This window comes from Camelus dromedarius, chromosome 5 (genome assembly GCF_036321535.1).
Source record: "Camelus dromedarius isolate mCamDro1 chromosome 5, mCamDro1.pat, whole genome shotgun sequence".
NCBI lineage: Eukaryota > Metazoa > Chordata > Mammalia > Artiodactyla > Camelidae > Camelus > Camelus dromedarius.
The window spans coordinates 57,358,908-57,377,813 of NC_087440.1; the positions used below are offsets into that span (position 1 = coordinate 57,358,908).

The following is an 18,906-nucleotide window of genomic DNA, read 5'->3' on the forward strand; positions in this document are numbered from 1 at the left end:
AATACAAGACAATGTAAAAAGTATAATACCAAAGGTAACCATAGAATGCTAAGAAAACAGACATTTTTGTTACAGTGTTACCATAAATGTATTCTTTTAAAAGTAACATGCGAACTATTGTGCAAAAATGTTTTTTAGGTACTCCTGAAACAGGATAATACTACACAATTGGTGCAAGATGACCAAGTAAAGGGTCCTTTAAGAGTACGTATGTTGTACAGTTCAAAATCTGAAATGATGAATCATAAATTCATACAGTGATTTATTGAATTTTACATTTGTAGACACACTTTAAAAATGTTGTAAGAATGTTAATCAGAAAACAAAAATATAAGTGAGGTTTTGAACAGTTACTATAAGTTATGATATTGCAATGGCTGTATCCTTAGTGTAAGAATGTTAAATGAGTTTCAGCTACCTTTTTTGGAATTCTTGGATTGGAATACTTCATTTTGTTTTTCATACTGTTGCCACAGATGTTTAGCTTACTAAGTAATATATGAGTTTCATAAATCTGAATCTTCTGTTGTTCTAACTTACCAAGTAAACTATGTTGACTTAATAATTCAATTTAATGAATACCTATATTATGTTTTCCATCCATTTCTGGCCATTTGTTTATGTAATAAATCTTTGTTATGTCAGAGTACCACTTCAGTTAATATCTGATATACAAAGGTCTGGAAGCTGAAAGAAGGTCAACTGGTCCATCCCTCTGTTTCCAGGTGAACCTTTATCTAAAAGGTCCCTTAAATACAAATGCTGAATCCAGTATTCAGTATTTCTGTGAAAGAAAATTGAAGCTATTTTTTCTATCTTGTGGTTTTTCGGTTCTTACGTTCTACAGTTTTCTTGAAGTCAATATAATGTAATAAAAAAAATTATTAAATAAGACTTAAAAGACTGGGTTCTCATCCTGGACTTTTTTGCAAATTATTTTCTCTTACTGGGCCACAATTTTCAGTGTGTAAAATGGGGGTAATAGTGACTATTTTATCGATGCCTAAGTGTGTGGGGCTTGGATTGCATGATAAATGTATAAACACTATAAAAGATAGAGATTTAAGCCATTAAAAGGTAGATTTATCATAAATAGATTTTTTTGTACTCAGGTCATATAGTTGGTAGGAGTGATTTGGTTTGTTTATTGGTGATGAAATTTCGATTTTGTGTTTTAGGTTGGAGCTATTGTTGAAACAAGGACATCTGATGGATCCTTTCAGGAAGCTGTTATCAGCAAGTTGACAGATGCTAGTTGGTATACTGTGGGTAAGTAGTTAAGAAATTTAATTTGGGTGTTTCATAGCCCTCTTTTTTGTAAATACATTGAATTGTTATGTTAGCAGAGAAATATGTATTTTTTTCCTGTCATTTTACTTGACGTAAATGGCTAAAATTTTAATGACACCCTGGTGATAAAAACATACTTACCTTTTAATGATTGCCATAGCCACTTATGGCTGTTTCATCCAAGAATATACTTCTTTTTTAGGTTATCATGATAGTTCTCTTAAAGAAAGTAAATTATATGGTTTTCTTCCATTAGAAAATGCAATATAACTTAGTATTTTAAATAATCAGACTTTTAAACTTTTCCTGTAATTACAATTAAAATTGCATAGTTGCAGTCTTTTGTTTTATTGCTGCCTATTTTATATATGGGTAATGTAGATGTTACCACAAAATTTATAGAGTAAAAAAATTCTGACTAGAATAGATTCAGGCCTATTGCACTGGCTTTAAAAAACTTTACTGTGGTGAGTAGCAACAAGTGTCATAATACATGTAGATTGAAACCTAAATGTAGTACCTATATAGTTGCTATCATTATGTTGATGAGAATAGCAATGATTAACATTTCCAAATCTCCTCAGTCTTTTCAGACCACACAATCCTGTGAATAACATCCAGTCCTTTGCTTTACACTGAACACCTATAGCATTGTTTGATTTTTACATCTGTGTCTTGGTATAAGAGATGTAATTATAGTGTTGTGGTTTCCTTGTAGAAGGAAAAGAAATGACCCTTTAGATTTATTTTTAGTGTACTTGATTTTTTGCTTTGGGTAAAAATCATTCATCTCTAGTTGATGCTCAAAACTGTGAAGAACATGCTTTGGTTGAAAATTGTACTTCCTGTGTCTTACTCTGTGCCTTCTATTTATAGTAGCAGTTTTCTGTATGTAACTACTATTTTCTAACCTTTTTTATTCTTCTTGGACCTCCTAGAAGTTGATGTTGGTTCACAATGGTGCTATTATTCTGAACGATACATTTTTAGGAGGCTTAGTTGTCGCTCTTGACAGTTGTTAGAGATTTAAAAACTAAGCCTAATGTTAACTTTTAAAGATTAAGTAAATACAATTTTGCTATATTAAATAAGGCAGTGATAAAAATGACAGGAGTGGATGTGTGCAGAGTCATGGGAAGTTGTATGATGCATGTTCAAATAATACTATTAATGCTATTTGGTGCTCAGTATCAAGGCTGCATTCATGATACTTGTGAAATTTTACTGATACAATGCTTATGCTTCTGCAGAAGCAATACTTTTCAGGTCTTCACATTTTAGATTTACAAATAGCAATCTGTATCCTTTACATAAATGACATTTTAAAATTTCTAAGAGCTAGTTGCTACTGAGCCTTCTCTATGATGATTTTCTGTGGTAGGTAATTACAGAAGAAATAATAATACAATTTTTGTTCTCAAAGAGCTTAGAACCTTAATTGCACATGATTCATACATTAAGCATTAGTTCACATAAGAATCACTTGGTGCTTGTTTAAAAAAATGAGGATTTGAGGACCCCAAATCTTTCCAATTTAGGAGGTGTGGAATGGCAACCCAAGAATCTTTTTATAAGCACATTGAGTGAATCTAATGCAGGTAGTACACACTTAGAAAAAACAGACCATACTTTGTAGAAAGAGACTAATACAGGAGAAAAATTCAAAATACTTAGGATTTTTTTCTGTGTAATGAGAGAGTGACTACAATTTTTTAAGATGTTAAGAGGCACTGTTCTTTCAAGTATATTCAGTATTACACTAGTACAGCACTCTGCTGTAAAGAACATTTAAGTATTGAAAGATGTAGACCACATAAAGAATGATCAGTTTTAAAGATACAAAATAAAATGTGTGATCTCTCACAGGTCATGAACTTTCTGTATTTTTCTTTAATTGAGCACCTACTACCTACTGGGTTTAATCGCTCTTTTCTGGAGTTTTTCTTGATTTCTGCTTCTTAGAGAAGTGTTATGTAGGTAGTATCAGAAAATTATCTCGAGTACTATTAATGGTCTCACCGACATTTTTTGATTTTAAGGGATCTTGAAATTATGTCAGATTACTAAAAATGAAACACAAAGGGATACCACTGCTGGTTTAGATCAAATATGAGTTATGATCATTGTTGATTAAAAGTTATTGGAGTCAGTGATATTAACTCCTTATATAATGTATGTATGTATTTTTCCTATAATAGTTCAATAAACAACTTTGAAAGACATTATGTATCTAATGTAACTCAATTTAAAAAAAATCTGATAATACCTTGCCCTGTAATGTTGAACAATAAATAGCACCAGTTCTTGGATATTTCTTGGTTTTTTTTTTTTTTTTTTTTTTTTGAGACTTGGAACTATTTCCTCTTCCTATCATAAAACAGTTCCTCCAGCATAGTTTATTCATTTGATAGTTCTTATCCTTGCATTGAAGATAAGGAATCTGTAATGTATGGAAGTGTGTTGTTATCTGTCCAGTCATTTAGAAGATATCAAAATTGAGATTAGAATTCCTATCTCCACTTGTATGTTGCCTTTAATTCCTGGCAAATATGACTGTCAGTAAGACATTCTGAAACTGTTCTTCTTTTGCTTTTTTGGAATATAAAAATAACACATTGTATTTGAAAAATAAGGAAAATGTAAAGGAAAAAGTTGCCATTAATTTAAATAATTTTATATTTAAATGTACATAAACCTATACTTCACATATCAAGTTTAACAATAAAATCTTTTCCATCATATTTTTGCGACAAATGCTTTTTAAGATTCGGGATTTTTCATGCCTTATAGTTAGTATTTTGCACATCAGTTATGTCAACTCTCATGGAAGTTAAAGGAGTAGAGCAGGGTTAAACTGGTGAAGGATTGACTTTTGTAGAATGTGCTGCAGGCTTCCAAGGTTTTTTAATTTGGTTAGAACCTCTTACGACAAATGTTGTTATAACCAAAATCAACCACAAAATCTTTTCAAAACCAGATGTTTATTCTGCTGATTAGAAAATCATTCATTAAGAAAAAAGTACTAAGTAACAAAAAAATCTGTTCAGTCCTGTGATAGACTCTAACCCATTGTTTAAATGGTTTTCCATAAGACTAAGCATTCCCATATTTTAAACATATAATTATACATTTGAATGTTAATTTCTTAAGTTCACAGATTCCTCAAGTTTTTCATCTTAGCTGCTGAGGGACTTATACAGGTATCACAGGTGATTTTATGAGTAACAGAACTAATGGTTTTACCTAGGGTACGCATATATTTTTAATTTTAAAGGTTTTACTCCATTATGGGAAAAAATCATAACTGCTATAAACAGATAAAACAGTAAGACTTATTTTTACAGAGTCAGAATTCTTAACTTCCTCCCCAGTGTTCATTTTATGCCTCTGCTTCTTACCTATTTATTATGTATTTTGATTTCCCCCCTTTACTAAATTGTAGCTCACAGATTAACCTTCTAATTGTCAATTTCTTTATCTATAAAAGGAAGATAGTGATTCCTACCTTGTAGAGGCTGCTGTGAGGATTAGGGACATGGTAGAAACTTAAAGTATGTCTTTGGATAGATAAAGTTGATGTACTATTTTTATTATCTTACTGTTCTCCAGCATCTAATAGGCCATGATAACAGGAAGATTTTCTGTATTTAGTAGTTAGAGAACAGATCCCTGTGGCTTTTGTTTCTTTGAATTCTAACAATTTAGGGGTACGCTTTGTATAGGCTTTGTTTGAATTAGCATTATTTTGTCTAGTATAACTAATGTTATGGAGAGAGTCTTAACTTTGTCATTTTCCTCAAACTAGGTTTTAGTATTTATATGTAATATACTAACAGATACTACTTTTGTAGTATCTGTTCTTTTGCACTCAGTGAATAATCTATTCAAATGCCATTTTTGGCAAATATAAGACATTTCATGCCTCATAATTACTAAATCCGTATAGGCTGACTTTTTTTCTCTTGGCATGCTGTAGTATATGTCTTGAACCAAAAATAAGCTACATTTATTATATACACCAGGTAAATATTTAACTCTTATCAAAAAGCCAGAATCACTCTTCAGTACCTACAAATTTTGTGTTCTTTTAGATGATACTTCTAACATGGAAGTTACAGAGGAAACTTCTTGTAAATGGAACTTCTTCATGATTTTTTTTTAATTTTTTATTGATTTATAATCATTTTACAATGTGTCAAATTCCATTCATGATTTTGATAATCAAGGATGTCATGATTAAATAGGTCCCCTGTGTTACTGGGCTTCGTCTATGTTTGTGGAAAAGATTTTGTTGCATAAATTTGATATTAGTGATTGGTCTTACATTCTCGTTTTTCTTCCTCCCACCTCCATCACGTAATGATGTGGTGTATATGAGTGTATGTGTGCGTGTCCAGTGTCACCATCTTTGGTACTGTAGGCATTAAGGAAAATTAGAACTTTTAAGGTGTTATTCTTTAGTATACTTGTGACATTAATAATAAGATGAAGAATTATTTAAAGTATGGTATGATAATTTCATGATTTTGAATTTTTAAAAGAACAGTGGTTTATTTAACAGACTTGATAATATTATATGAATCATAATTTTGATACAGAGGTTTACAGTACTGTTAATTCAGTGTAGATTAGTGATGTCACTGTTGGAGGATGTTGTGTTTTATCCTGTCATTGTGTCTGCAGGTGGTCCTTAATTTCTGTATCATTGACAGTGTGTAACACAGCTGCTTTTGTGGAATCATTGTGGGACTTTAAGTATGTGCTTCAAGAGCTTTTAATTTTTTCTGGACTGTTTCCTACATGTAAGAGGATCTAAACTAGGTGTCTTTAGTCTAAGAGAAAGAACTGACTGCGGTAGATAAATATTGAAGAAGTTGAGCACTCTTATGTAATTAAGTTTCTAACGTGAAAAAAATTAAGTTTATGATTTGAAGGCAAGGTGTTTACTTATGAAACAACCCTTTTTTTCAAAAAAAGTGAGGATTCTAACTATATAGATAGATGACAAGGTAAAGTTTCTAAGATACTAAATCAAGATAATGTAGAATTTTCCATTCTTAACATTAACCTATTCTGTTAGAATGGGAAAACGTCTGTAATTGTAAAAATTAGGATTAAATCTTAAAGTAATAATCATTTTCTTGTATGCATTCCTGTGTATATGTTTTTTCCATGATTTATACAAACATTTGTTGATGTGTATATGCATTTTAAGTGTCTGAGGTGAGGCGTCTGTCTTTTTATTTTTTCATAATGCTTGGTGTCAAGTGTCTTCTGAGAGCATTATCTTTGTACATCTTAGGTATCAAAACCAGAGTACATTTCTGAAAAATTAAACCTATAAAAAAGTTATCAAAATAATATATATAGCTAGATATATGGAGAGCACTGGTGATAAATTGTTAAATTCCTTATCCCCATTTCCTTGAAATATTTACATATAGTTTCCAAGTAGTACGATTTTTTTTTGAAATGTACAAGTAAAAACTTGAGAAAGCTTCTGTGCAATTATGACTTATGTTTTAGAATTAAAAAAAAATCATCCTTCTGATGTTTCCTTTCTTTACCTTTTGTACTTAAAACTTCTTGCACCGTCTTCTATAAAAAGAAACAAGTTCAATTTTATGACTTTAGAATTTGGCTGCCAGTACTTCTGTTCCAGCAGGTTATCATGCACATAAGTAGAAGCATTAGAGTAAACCAGCAGCGTTACCAGAAATCAAGCAGTTTCTGGACATTAGAGATACTCCATTGATAACTGTTGCGAAGAAACCTGTAATACGTCTTTTTTTAAACCAGGTTTTTGTTCATTTTTCTAGGATTAAAGATTATTTAATATCTGTGCGTTGACTAAGTTGCTGATGGTTTAAGAAGGTGGTTCTGTAGTGATATAAACAGAAAAAGTGAATAGAGACACTTACACAGTTGGGGCAGCCATTAACCTGTTTGGTATCTACAGAATGAAAAATGTGTGTATATTTTAAAAGGTTTGGGGGCATAACTAACAAATAGTGGATCTTATAAATATTAAGCCCCAGATAAACAGCAATGATAGCATTATGTGCAGTTAAATTTTATTAATATGCATAAATTCTCTGATCTCTTTTGCTTATTGCAGTATTTGATGATGGTGATGAGAGAACATTGAGACGCACCTCACTTTGCCTGAAAGGAGAGAGACATTTTGCCGAGAGTGAGGTAGGGTGACATGGATGGGCTTTCTGAGTTTGAACAGCAGCTACTGATGTAGAGGCGAAAAGTGACTTAATCTGTTTGTTTCTTATCCAGACACTTGACCAGCTTCCGTTAACAAATCCAGAGCATTTTGGAACTCCAGTAATTGCAAAGAAGACAAACAGAGGAAGGAGGTCCTCTCTGCCTGTGTGAGTGTTTTCATATACAGTGACATTACAATTATTACAACGTTCTACAAATGGTTTTTCTAGGGTGGCTAAACTTGTTTGGGTAACCTTTCCATAGTCTCATATCTGTGTTTTAGGCACTGTGTTTTAGCAGAACTTGTTCTTAATTCTTAGACAAAGTAATAGGAATAATGATCACAATCCCTTTTTCAAAAAGGCTGTTTTTGTTTTGAGTTACTTTGCCAAATTCCTTAATTGATATGATGATTTTCCTGTTTTAAATGAGTATATGTGTTTTTTAACCTTTTTATTTCAAAAACATTTCAAATTTAAAAATTATAAGAATAATACAGTAAATTTCATATACTCATCATCTAGATTCACAAATTGTTAAAATTTTAGGCACATTTGCTTTATCATTTCCTCTCAATATATATAACTATTTCTAATTTAATAATAATAATTTTAATTGGCTGAACCATTTGAGAGGAAATTATAAGCATCATGACCTTTTACCCCTAAATAATTTATTTAAGAACAGGGACATTCATCGTATATAACCAAAGTATGGTTATCAAATTTAGAACAGTTAATATTGATAGAATGCTATTATTTAATAATAGATAGTTCATATTTCAAATTTTGCCAGTTGTTCCAATAATAGCCTTTATACTATCCCCTTATTCCAGGATTCAATCCAGGATCATGCATTGCATTTAGTTTATGTGATTCTTAAGAAGTCTCCTTTAATCTAGAAAAGTTCCTCAGCCCTTTTTTTTTTTTTTTGCTTCTTCATGGCATTGACGTTTTTGAAGAGTACAGGCCAGTTGTTTTGTAGACTTTTCCTCACTGTGGGATTGTCTGACTGTTCAGTTATGCAGCTAGGTTATCTAAATAAACCTTCTGATGTGTTTTATGAGATCTTTTTCATTACCTGTTAGAAAATTAGAGTTATATTATCTGGCATTCGGCATACATAAAAAGTAGAAGGACAGTCTCTTGAAATGTATTTGGCACAGTAAGTACTTTATGGTGGTACAGCTTTTCTGTCCAAGCCGATGGTTGGCATGAGTCCAAGTCCAGATCCTCAGTGATGTAGTGAAGTGAACTCATAGTTCCGTGGACAGCTCAGGACTGCTTCTGTGGGGCTAGGGAAGTATCCACTTCTTCAGTTCCAGTATAGATGAAGAGGCTACTACTCTGGGGTAATGCAGATTAGAAATTGAATTGTACACACTAAAATTCACACCACTTTGACTAAATAAAAAATGCTTTATGTTCAGATCATGATAAAGTTATTCTTTTAGTAATGAAGATGAAAAAGAAGAAGAAAGTAGTGAGGAGGAAGATGAAGATAAGAGACGTCTCAATGATGAATTATTAGGAAAAGTTGTAAGTGTGGTATCTACATCTGAGAAGACTGAATGGTATCCTGCTTTGGTAAGTAAGGTTTCTTTGCACAGCTAATTCACCATTTAAAATAGTTGTGTAGCAGGGATTTTTAAAAAGCATTTAAAATATTTTGAAAGTGTTACACAAATTTAATATGGACTTTATTGCAAAATTGAGCAGTCCTACTCAGGCCCCACCTACTTCACTGTCTTCTTTTGTTATTTCCTTTGTTTAATTCTCTGTAACCAAGTATTTATTGGGATCTTTCAGTTTGTCTTTCAAAACATGTCCAGTGGTATATTTTTATGCTGTTTATATTATCATTTTACATATGATATACAGGAACTACCTCCAGCTTCCCTTAACTTGATTCCTGAATGCCTTCTTTATTAAATCCAGACTAATTTTCTAGAAGTCACTTTTATAGAGAAATCTTTAAACATTGAATTAATCATGATAGTCCCATTCTCAAAAAAAACCTGCATTGACTCTGCCTAATGGATCAGTTCTGCATTCTTTGGATGGATATCTGAGGTCATCCCTAGCTCTCTACTTAGGCTCTTTCTTAACTGTTCCTTGTGTAAGAAACTTCTCTTCTCCAAGCTTTTACACCTTATATCAATTCGTATTTTCTGAGGATCTGAAGTGAGTTCAGCTTTTCTCTAAGCCCGTTAGAAGAGAGAAAAGTATAAGACTTGTAACACATTGCCCTCAAGAAGTTTACTATACATACCTAACAGATTATGCCATAATTAAATACTATATAGTAATTTAAAAAAATTTTGGTGTAGACACTGGAGCAGGACAAGTATTAGGGAAAAGAAGGGTATACCTAGGCTTTAGAAATGGCAAATATTGGATAGGTTGGTAGAGAAAACTAATCTTTGCTTACTTGGGGAAGTGATGAGAAGGGATGGGCAAGAGAATTACTTCATGAGAGAAATCAGTAGTACTTGGTAATAACCTGTCTCCCTTTTCTCCTCTTCCTATGCCTCTCCTTTTAAACATCTCTTAAGGTTCAGCTCAAGTCCTACCTTTTATGCGGAGTCTCCCTTAACCACTTTAACATACGTGTGCTCTTTCTTCTCTGAGTTTTGATATCACTTATTATCTCCTATGATAATTTTGGCACAAAATGTGTCCCAAAATAGATTAGACTCCTATAAAGAACTGACGCCATTTTTTAGGTTTCTATGTGCATGTAAATACATTACTCAATTCCTACTTAACAGACTTACTTTACATAGGAGAAGTCTGAAAATCCTTTGAACCTTTCAGCTATACAGGCAAACAAATAAATGGGTTTAGATTCAGAATACTCAGGTCGTAATTTGCCAAGAGATTTAAAAATAATAATAAATCCCTTTATTGATTCAACAGGTTTATCATTTCACAGGTGATACAGAAAGTAAAAGATGAGTAAGAATCAGTTTTACACTTGATGATTTTATAGTGTAATGCAGAGAATAACCCAAGTAACTGTAATATAAAATAGTATACATTCAGTATTAGGACTTCTTGTCCTGAGACACGGCATTTATTTGAAGGAAATCCAAAAAAAAAAAGACTTAACCTTTCCCCCTGAAAAAAAGCCTTCATGAAGCCAGTGCTTTTGAGCTGAGCCTTGAAGGATTTAAAATTAGTAAGCAGAGCTTCACTAGAGGACCTTCTTAGAGGAAATAAAATAAGTAATAGCAAAAAAGCAAAGGGTTTGTTCATGGAACTAAGTGCTCTGGGAATCCATTTTGGCTAAATACTAGATGTGAGTAGGGACATGATAGGAAATAAGACTGGGAAGATAATTTGGATCTATGGCAGAAGTGTCTTTAAAATTCTGTCTAAAGGATTTGGACATGATTCTGCATAGTATTTTGCAAAAAAGTGACATTATTTGAGCTGCATGTTTAGGAATGTTAATGAGCAGTGGTACAGTGGATGGATTGTTTTTGGAAGGAGTGGAGGTGGCAGGAATCAATTTGGAGGCCATAAGCATAAGAGTGGTTCGCATGTGAGGTGACTTAAGTCTTGGGTTGTGCCTACTCATCCTATAAGACTTAACCTTGATCCTTTACTGCCACACATTATCCTTCCCCAGTTTGGGTTAAATCTTCCTCGTATGTGCTTTTATTTTATCTTACGCCTCGTTGTATCACTGTACTTCCCCTCCATTATGTTCTTTCTGTGTATCTTTTTGTATTTACCCCTCCATTACAGTCTTAGCTCCTTGAGGGCAGACACAACTACATTATTAGCCTAGTAATTACCAGCATCTAAGAAACAAACATTTACGACCATCTGATGTGAAGACAGTTGATAGGGCTGCCAAGAATTTTTAATTGTCTGGACATATGCTGTTTAATACTTTAGCCATTAGCACATTTAATATTAAATAGAAATAAGATTGAGTCTCTCAGTTGCACTGGGCACATTTCAAGGTGATCAGCCCCATGTCATTGCTACTGTATTGATCAGTGCAGACAGAGAACATTTCCATCATTGCAGAAAGTTCTGTGGATGGTGCTAGATTATCGCAGGGGGACTAATGTTTAGCAGGTACATTTCAGCAATTTATTAGTAGACTTTAATTTTTTAATATATTCAGTTCTATAAAGAATATACAGAGATTGGTTAGTTACTAATGTTAAGATATTTTATCTTTAAAAGTTAAGAAATTTAAAAGTTCTTTACTCAGATTTTCTCTGATTATTTTTATTTAAGTACTAAAAATTCTGCATGCCTTGGTAAGTATGGGAACTATAGGTGCATATTTTAAACAGATTTCAAAATAGATCTGTTTCAAGTATATTTAAAAAAATTATAATATGCCATATTTTCATCATATCATATATTTTTTGTACAGTAAATGAGTTATTATTTATTGTAGTATGAATCCTAACATTTAAGTTGCCACGTTCTAATTTATATTTCATTAATTATTCATTTTATAATCTAATGACTGGATAAATTAAATATCTAGAAAATCAGTATGCTAAAGAAAAATTATAAGGTGATCTTTTATAAGTAATTCATTAGTAATGGAAGCTATTGACAATGAACCTATTTCTTGTCAAATATAATCCTTTCAAGAAGTTAGGAATCCAGAATTGTTATTTTAAAAAAATATATTCTTTTTTTGAGCAGAGGAAATAGATATCACTCTGTTCTTATTTTATATTTCAGGTAGTATCTCCCAGCTGTAATGATGATATTACCGTGAAAAAAGACCAATGTTTAGTTCGGTCATTTACTGATTCTAAATTGTGAGTAATGAATCTCTTTATAGTGTTAAATTGGGAGGAAAAAAAATGGAATCACAGTCATAGACTCTTCCTCACTCCAAGACTTTGTTTTTAAAAGTTTAATCATTTCACGAACTGAGTTGTTACCTAATAAGTTTTGAGTTTCTGTAACTGTAGGTGGTTTTTCACTGAAAATTTTTATATAAAAACTGAACAATATGTGAGAATAATATTTTACTTATTTACTTATTTTTTGTTTAGAGGGAAGGTAATTAGGTTTATTTAATGGAGGTACTGGGGATTGAACCCAGGACCTCGTGCATACTACGCATGCACTCTACCACTGAGCTATACCCTCCCCAAAAAAGTTTTTAAATAAAGCAAAGTATTGATTTTCTCCTTAATTGTAAGAATTCTGTATTTTTATCGTGTGTATTATTTTTTATGAAATGAAACATGAAATTTACTTTTAATAGAATTTACATTACTAAAATAACTATTTTGACTTTTTTCCTGATTAAAAGTCAGATTTTTACACTTCTTTAACCTTAACTTTCGTTTCAAAAAAAAGACGTAAGATTATATTTTTATTGAGTTGTAATTCTTTGTAAAAAATTGGATATATCTTACAATGATAAAAATGTTTTAATATTATTTCTATTAATTTTTTTTACTAAACTGAATAGTAAATTTGAGAAATATGAAAGATCAAAATAGACACTATAAAGAAAACATCATGCTGATACAAACTACCCCATACTGTGTATAAAGAGCTTTGTATAAATTGAAATATTATGAATGTGAGGCTCTCATATTAGTGTACTTTGAGTATGTGACTCTTTATAATTATTAGCTTTGTGTATAATACTTCTTGCCATTTATTAAGGATTATGATATACATGGTCTTTTTTAAATAATTTATAGGCAAAATAATTTTGAGTTTTTGAGATTTACATTTTCTGTGTATTAACATGGACTGTTTAAGTGATCATTTTTATTTAATAATGGTTTCCCTCCCCTTTATTCTTCTCTAAAATTAGTTATTCTATAGCAAGAAAGGATATCAAGGAAGTAGACATTCTCAGTCTACCTGAATCTGAGCTCTCTGCCAAACCAGGTAAAAATAAGGATGAATCAATCCATTATTTCATGATGTGGCTCTTAATGTCAAATTTAGTGACTCAGACAAGACTGAATATTCTCTGGTGCTGTTTTACCTGTTTAGAATCGTTTTTAATGCCTTTTAAAAATATCTAGATAAAGTATTTGATTTGTAATTTTTAGATAATTTTAACTTTCTATGTTTTACCATTAACATTTCTGACAGTATTCCCTAAAGAAAAATAAACATTAATATGTTATAACTTATGAAATATGTCCAAATTTACTGTATCATCTTAGAACTGACAGCTGAATTTGAATCCAGATCTTTTGACTCTGAATGTCATGCCTTCCTATTCTGTGCTGCTAATTCCATAATAACTGCTGAAGTACCTTTTACCCGTAGGGCTGCAGAAAGCAAGCATCTTCTTAAAAACAAGAGTTGTTCCTGATAATTGGAAAATGGATATAAGTGAAATCCTTGAGTCATCCAGTAGTGATGATGAAGATGGCCCAGCTGAAGAAAATGATGAAGAGAAGGAAAAGGAGGCCAAAAAGGAAGAAGAAGAGATGGTAGGTGAAATTTCATGTTTGTAACATATAAAAACATTTTAATACTCTAAAAATAATACCTTTGTATATTTTCCCTGTGTTAAGATTCTTTATATTATTTGTTTCTGTCTTTCCTAGCTCAACTTTATTGGGGAAGGGGGTGTTTTTTTGGCTTCTAGCTTAGTGAGCAAATCAGAACTAATTTAAGGACTTTTCAGGTTAAATGAGCAACAAATGCAAACTTTTTTTTTTCTTTTTATGTGTTTTCCAAACAACTAAGTAGGAAGGGAATGTAACTTTTAGGTATATTACATGTGTTCATTTAAATTATTGCCAGATGGAGTAACTTATTATTCTACTTTAAACAGGAAAGTCAGGGTCAGAAAGGTTAAATAACTTTACCAAGGTGGCACAGCTCAAATGTGGAGAACTGGGATTTGAACCCAGGTTTGGTCTGACTTCAAAGTCTCACCTTTCAGATATTTGACTTGTTTCAGACATTTCACAGTATCTCAAGGATAATGGGGATTCAAAAAATCCTATCTAAACAGAAAGAATATTTCATTTGGCAGTTTGATAAAAGATTTAAATTGCATTTTATAAGTGCTAATAGTTTTCTTTGTAATGTCACTGTGTCATTGAGAATATATATGTAATTGTAGGAAATCATTCATGAGGTACCACATAATTGCTTACATGAATATTGCTGTCTATTTATTCAGCAGTGTTTTGTCAAATGGGATAAATTGTCGAGTATATTTTTGGTTGTTATGTGGTAAAGGAGCTTAGGGCCAGACAAAGAGAATGAGTTTACTGAAAAAGAAGACCTATTTGAGCATGAAAAATATTTGCTTGGAAAATGTGGAATGCTTGTTTCTTTTTTACACACACAAATATAAATTTATGAAACAAAATGAGTATACTTGTATGTGATGAAGGGCATATGATATTTCTTTCCTTTTACTTCCCCTGCGGTATTTGGTTTTTTGCACTCTGAAATCAGAATGGCGGTTCATACTTACAGGCTGCCTACAGAGTTGCCATAGTAACGTGCTGTTGGTTTTAAGTGAGCATGCTCGGAAAGACAGGAAGGTTTTGCAGAGGCTTGGCAGGTTGCCAATGGAGGTTTGCCAGATGCTTTGAAATGGGCTGTCTTTCTTTTCCTTTCATGTAATGTCTGATTTTTATGTGGAAGAGAATGTAAGTAGTGCTGTATAACCCTGCGGATGCTATGCCCTAAGAGGGAAAGCAAATATTTGCAAGTCAGACTGAAAAATGTTCAGACACTGTACTGATTAAGTAGAAGGGGAAATCTAACCATTTTGCATGTGAAAGAAAATGCAGCATATAGGTAAGATTTTTTTTTCATATTACCATTTTGACTGCCAAAAGTGAGGTTAAATAAGAATTTTAGGTGTTGATGATGTGGCTGATAGGGTAGGACTCGGAACCAAGCGTAATTGTTTCTTGTGAAAGAGACAGTAGGAGTCTATTTTTAGAATATCAGAGGATAAAGGCTATTTTTCTGAAATAGAAGATAGATTTTGAAATGAAAATGATAATGACAGTTTGGCAACATTCAGGATTTAAAGCCTAAATATTAAATGTGATTTTTGTATTTTATTTGTATTTATTTATAGACATGTTTTCAAGGTAAATAGGCCACATTTTCAGGGTGTGAACTGTTGCAATCTGGTTTTGCTTTTTTTTTTTTTAATTAACATTAAAGTTGGGATCTTACATTGCCAAATATTGAAAAAGATTAGTCTCTTCATTTTTGCTTATACTTTTAATTGGTATCCCTTTCAGACTGCATTTTCCCTACTCCCCAACCCCCCCAGAAACCTGAAATTTTAAACAAAGAGGGTAAAAAAAGCTTTGGAGTAGGTTAGAGAGGATGGCTATAAAATAGTAAGTAGTAAATAGTGCTCTTATTATGGGTATTAATTTCATAAAAATCACAGTGTTTTATTCAAGCTGTGAGTAAACGTTGGTAAAAAAATAAGAGCAGAGGGAAGCTCTGTTACCTATTGTTTGAAGGTAATAACTAAAGGAATTAAAAAGGTAAGGACCATTGTAAGGATAGTGTCTTCTTAAAATGTATTACTTAATTTATGAACCTGTTAAAATTAGGTGAACCAAGATGCTTTTCATCTACCGAAAAATAAAAGCAAAATCACAAAATGTAGGTATTCGTTTATATTATGATGATTTGAGATTATTTTTCAGATACTCATTTTCATAGCATATACTTTGTTGAATAACTTGATAGAAACCAATTCCTCTTTTTCTCTGGCCATACAGTAGATTCCCTTGGGTGAGATTTTGGTTGCTTTAGAAAAAAAAAAATCAGCTGCATTTCTTGCTCTTGGATTTAAGATTTAGATGCTGAATCATTCTAACCTGCCTTGAATAGTAATTTTAAAAAATTTAATATATTGTAAAGCTGAAAAACAATTTAATCTATATATAGCAAAGAAAAAAATGATTATAGTATAAAATGAATTAAAATCTGACAAGCCAGGGCCTGCCTGGCTTAGTCATTATAGGCCTTTACTACATCAGTGAGGCTAAGCTGTTGTATTACATTATAGATCATATTCTTAACAAAATGTAATGATGTTATGCTTTTCATAAAGATTTAATGTTGCTTGACAATGATCAAAAAGAGCTTTTATAACATTCTGTAAACCACTATACCCAGTACTTTAGCCTGTCATTTGGTGTTTGTAAATTTTATGCAGTAGAATCGTACAAGTGTTAGATACTTCTGCAGTGTTAATGGGCAGTGAACATTGTTTTTGTATTTGATGCTTTGAGTACCCTAACATAGCCTTAAGAGATTTGAGATTCCATGGCTTTACCATGGAGGAGCTTTACCATCCTTTTTATTTCATATTGTTTTTAATTTCTAAGCATTGGAGTTTAGGATTTGAGTACCAGAAATATATTTTATACTATTACTGGGTTGGAAAAGCCTTGAGAGTCTGCCGTGAAGTAGGTCCTATCTATTTTGGTGGCTTTAAATTTTAACTCATTGACAATTATATTGAAAAAGATCCTGGAGAATATTTTTGTGGGTATTACTTAAATGTCTTTTGTTAAGACATTTTTATGTTAGAAAAGATATGTTAATTTCCCTTTGAGCTTTGAAATTGAGAAGTCCATGTAAACATAAATAGTAATGTGAATTATTCATTTACTCCTGACTTATATTTAATTAGGATGAATGTAGGAGTTTTGTCTAAGGATAAAATAAATACGGGATTGTTAGAAGACTGAATATCAGGTAGGAATTTGACTAGTCTTAGCTCTTTTATCCTTTTGATTTACTATAGGTAGGCTTATATATTGGGCCCTTTCAAAAATCTCTAATTTCATATTTTGCTATGAAAATTAGAATTTAGTGAATTTTTATAAGAAATACTATTTTTTGTTTAGAAGTATTGACACCCATTTCTCCAATCATTGAAGTTCTAGGGATCACTGTTACATGCAATTCCTAGGATTATATTCCACTATTATAAAAATAATAAGTGCTTGAACTTTTTAATTCATGGAAATGCAAAATTTAAAAAATGCTTAAATCAAGTGTTATTTGTGCATATCTATGCCTTTTTGTAGATGAACCATAAAGGCATTTGTTAGTGATCATTCCAGATCAGTGTGGGTATAAACCTATAGTAAATGTTTGATAACTCTGGAAATTATGTTAAGTCAATAAAATTTACAGGAAAATTTAAAGGTTATGTTAGTATTTTAGGTGTATCTAGTAACTTCAGCTGCCAATCAAGTGTTTCTAAGTAGGCCCTATAAAGCCAACCTTTAATGAATAATTGAGACTAGCTTGCAATTCAAATATAATAACTTACTTGCTAAAATCTTAAAGTGTAGCCTGTTAAATAAGCAAACAAAAGTCCTAATGTGTTTTAGCAAAACCTTTCTTCAAAGTGGTAGCATAAGGCTCTATCCAAATTAGGATCATCTAATCAGATTAATGAGGATTGCACATTTGTACACACAAATACAGCCACATTTTTATGGTTTATAGGAATACACTTCTCATATCAAAGTATTTTATAGTTGTGGTAGGATGACTGATTTTAAAGCCTTAGATTTGATAGCATCTGAACCACAGCTTGATTAAAAATGGGGTGCGTGTGCCTTTTCAAATAGGGGGAAAATTACTTACTTGTTTTAGGCATGTTGTTAAGTTTTTTCGTGAAATTTCTGAAATTGTCTTACCACATGATGACTGTGTCATTCATGGCATCTTATGTGATTTCTGAAATTTTCTGTTTTAATTGTACACAAAAGAAAAGAATGGTACCACTCTAAATTTTATAATTAACAAATTTCATTGGGCCTTCAACACTGCTGGTCAATTCTTGGGTTTCTATAATCTAATCATTATCTCCATTAAACCAGCAGCCCTACCCCAGCTCCAGTTCCAACTTCAGAAAAAAACTATGAGCTTCAGATTGGGAGCATGCTCTAAACCCCACCTGCCGGTTCTCCTTCCCTTAATGTACAATTGATGATATGCTGTCTTCTATAAGATGAGTCCCTTCTTTTATGCTCCGGACCTCATTCCCTTATTTCATGTTTTAGACTCTGAACTGTCTCTTTTCTTTCCAGCATCTTTCACCTATTCTTTTCTGTTGTATCCTTCTTAACAGCTTTTAAAAAAATACTTGTCTCTCTCCAGCCTTCCAGCAGTCTGTCCAGATTCCTTCCACCAACTCCTCCCCTTATAGCCAGATTGCTCAGAGTTATATACACTGTTCTATTTCCTGACCTCCCATTCACCCCTAATTCACTGTCGTGTGTCCTGTACTCCCACTACAGTGCAAGCAACTTTACTAAGATCACTAGTGACATCCAACAAATTTTTGTGCTAACTCCAACAAATTTTTGTGGTAAATCCAACAAATTTTTGTTATGATCTCATTTGACTCCTTAGTAGTACT

General features: G+C 32.0%; 1 protein-coding gene across 5 annotated transcripts in view; it reads left to right on the plus strand.

The window, feature by feature from the left end:
• The window catches only part of ARID4A (AT-rich interaction domain 4A), a 52,597-nt gene that overhangs the window by 4,917 nt on the left and 28,774 nt on the right, over window positions 1–18,906 (plus strand). For all 5 annotated transcript variants that reach the window (XM_064485985.1, XM_031453783.2, XM_031453782.2 and 2 more), the window contains exons 4-11: window positions 139–204; window positions 1,179–1,269; window positions 7,409–7,488; window positions 7,579–7,673; window positions 8,960–9,092; window positions 12,225–12,304; window positions 13,324–13,400; window positions 13,791–13,957. In XM_064485985.1, coding sequence (XP_064342055.1) covers window positions 139–204; window positions 1,179–1,269; window positions 7,409–7,488; window positions 7,579–7,673; window positions 8,960–9,092; window positions 12,225–12,304; window positions 13,324–13,400; window positions 13,791–13,957 — 789 coding nt within the window. The remainder of the gene's footprint in view (window positions 1–138; window positions 205–1,178; window positions 1,270–7,408; window positions 7,489–7,578; window positions 7,674–8,959; window positions 9,093–12,224; window positions 12,305–13,323; window positions 13,401–13,790; window positions 13,958–18,906) is intronic.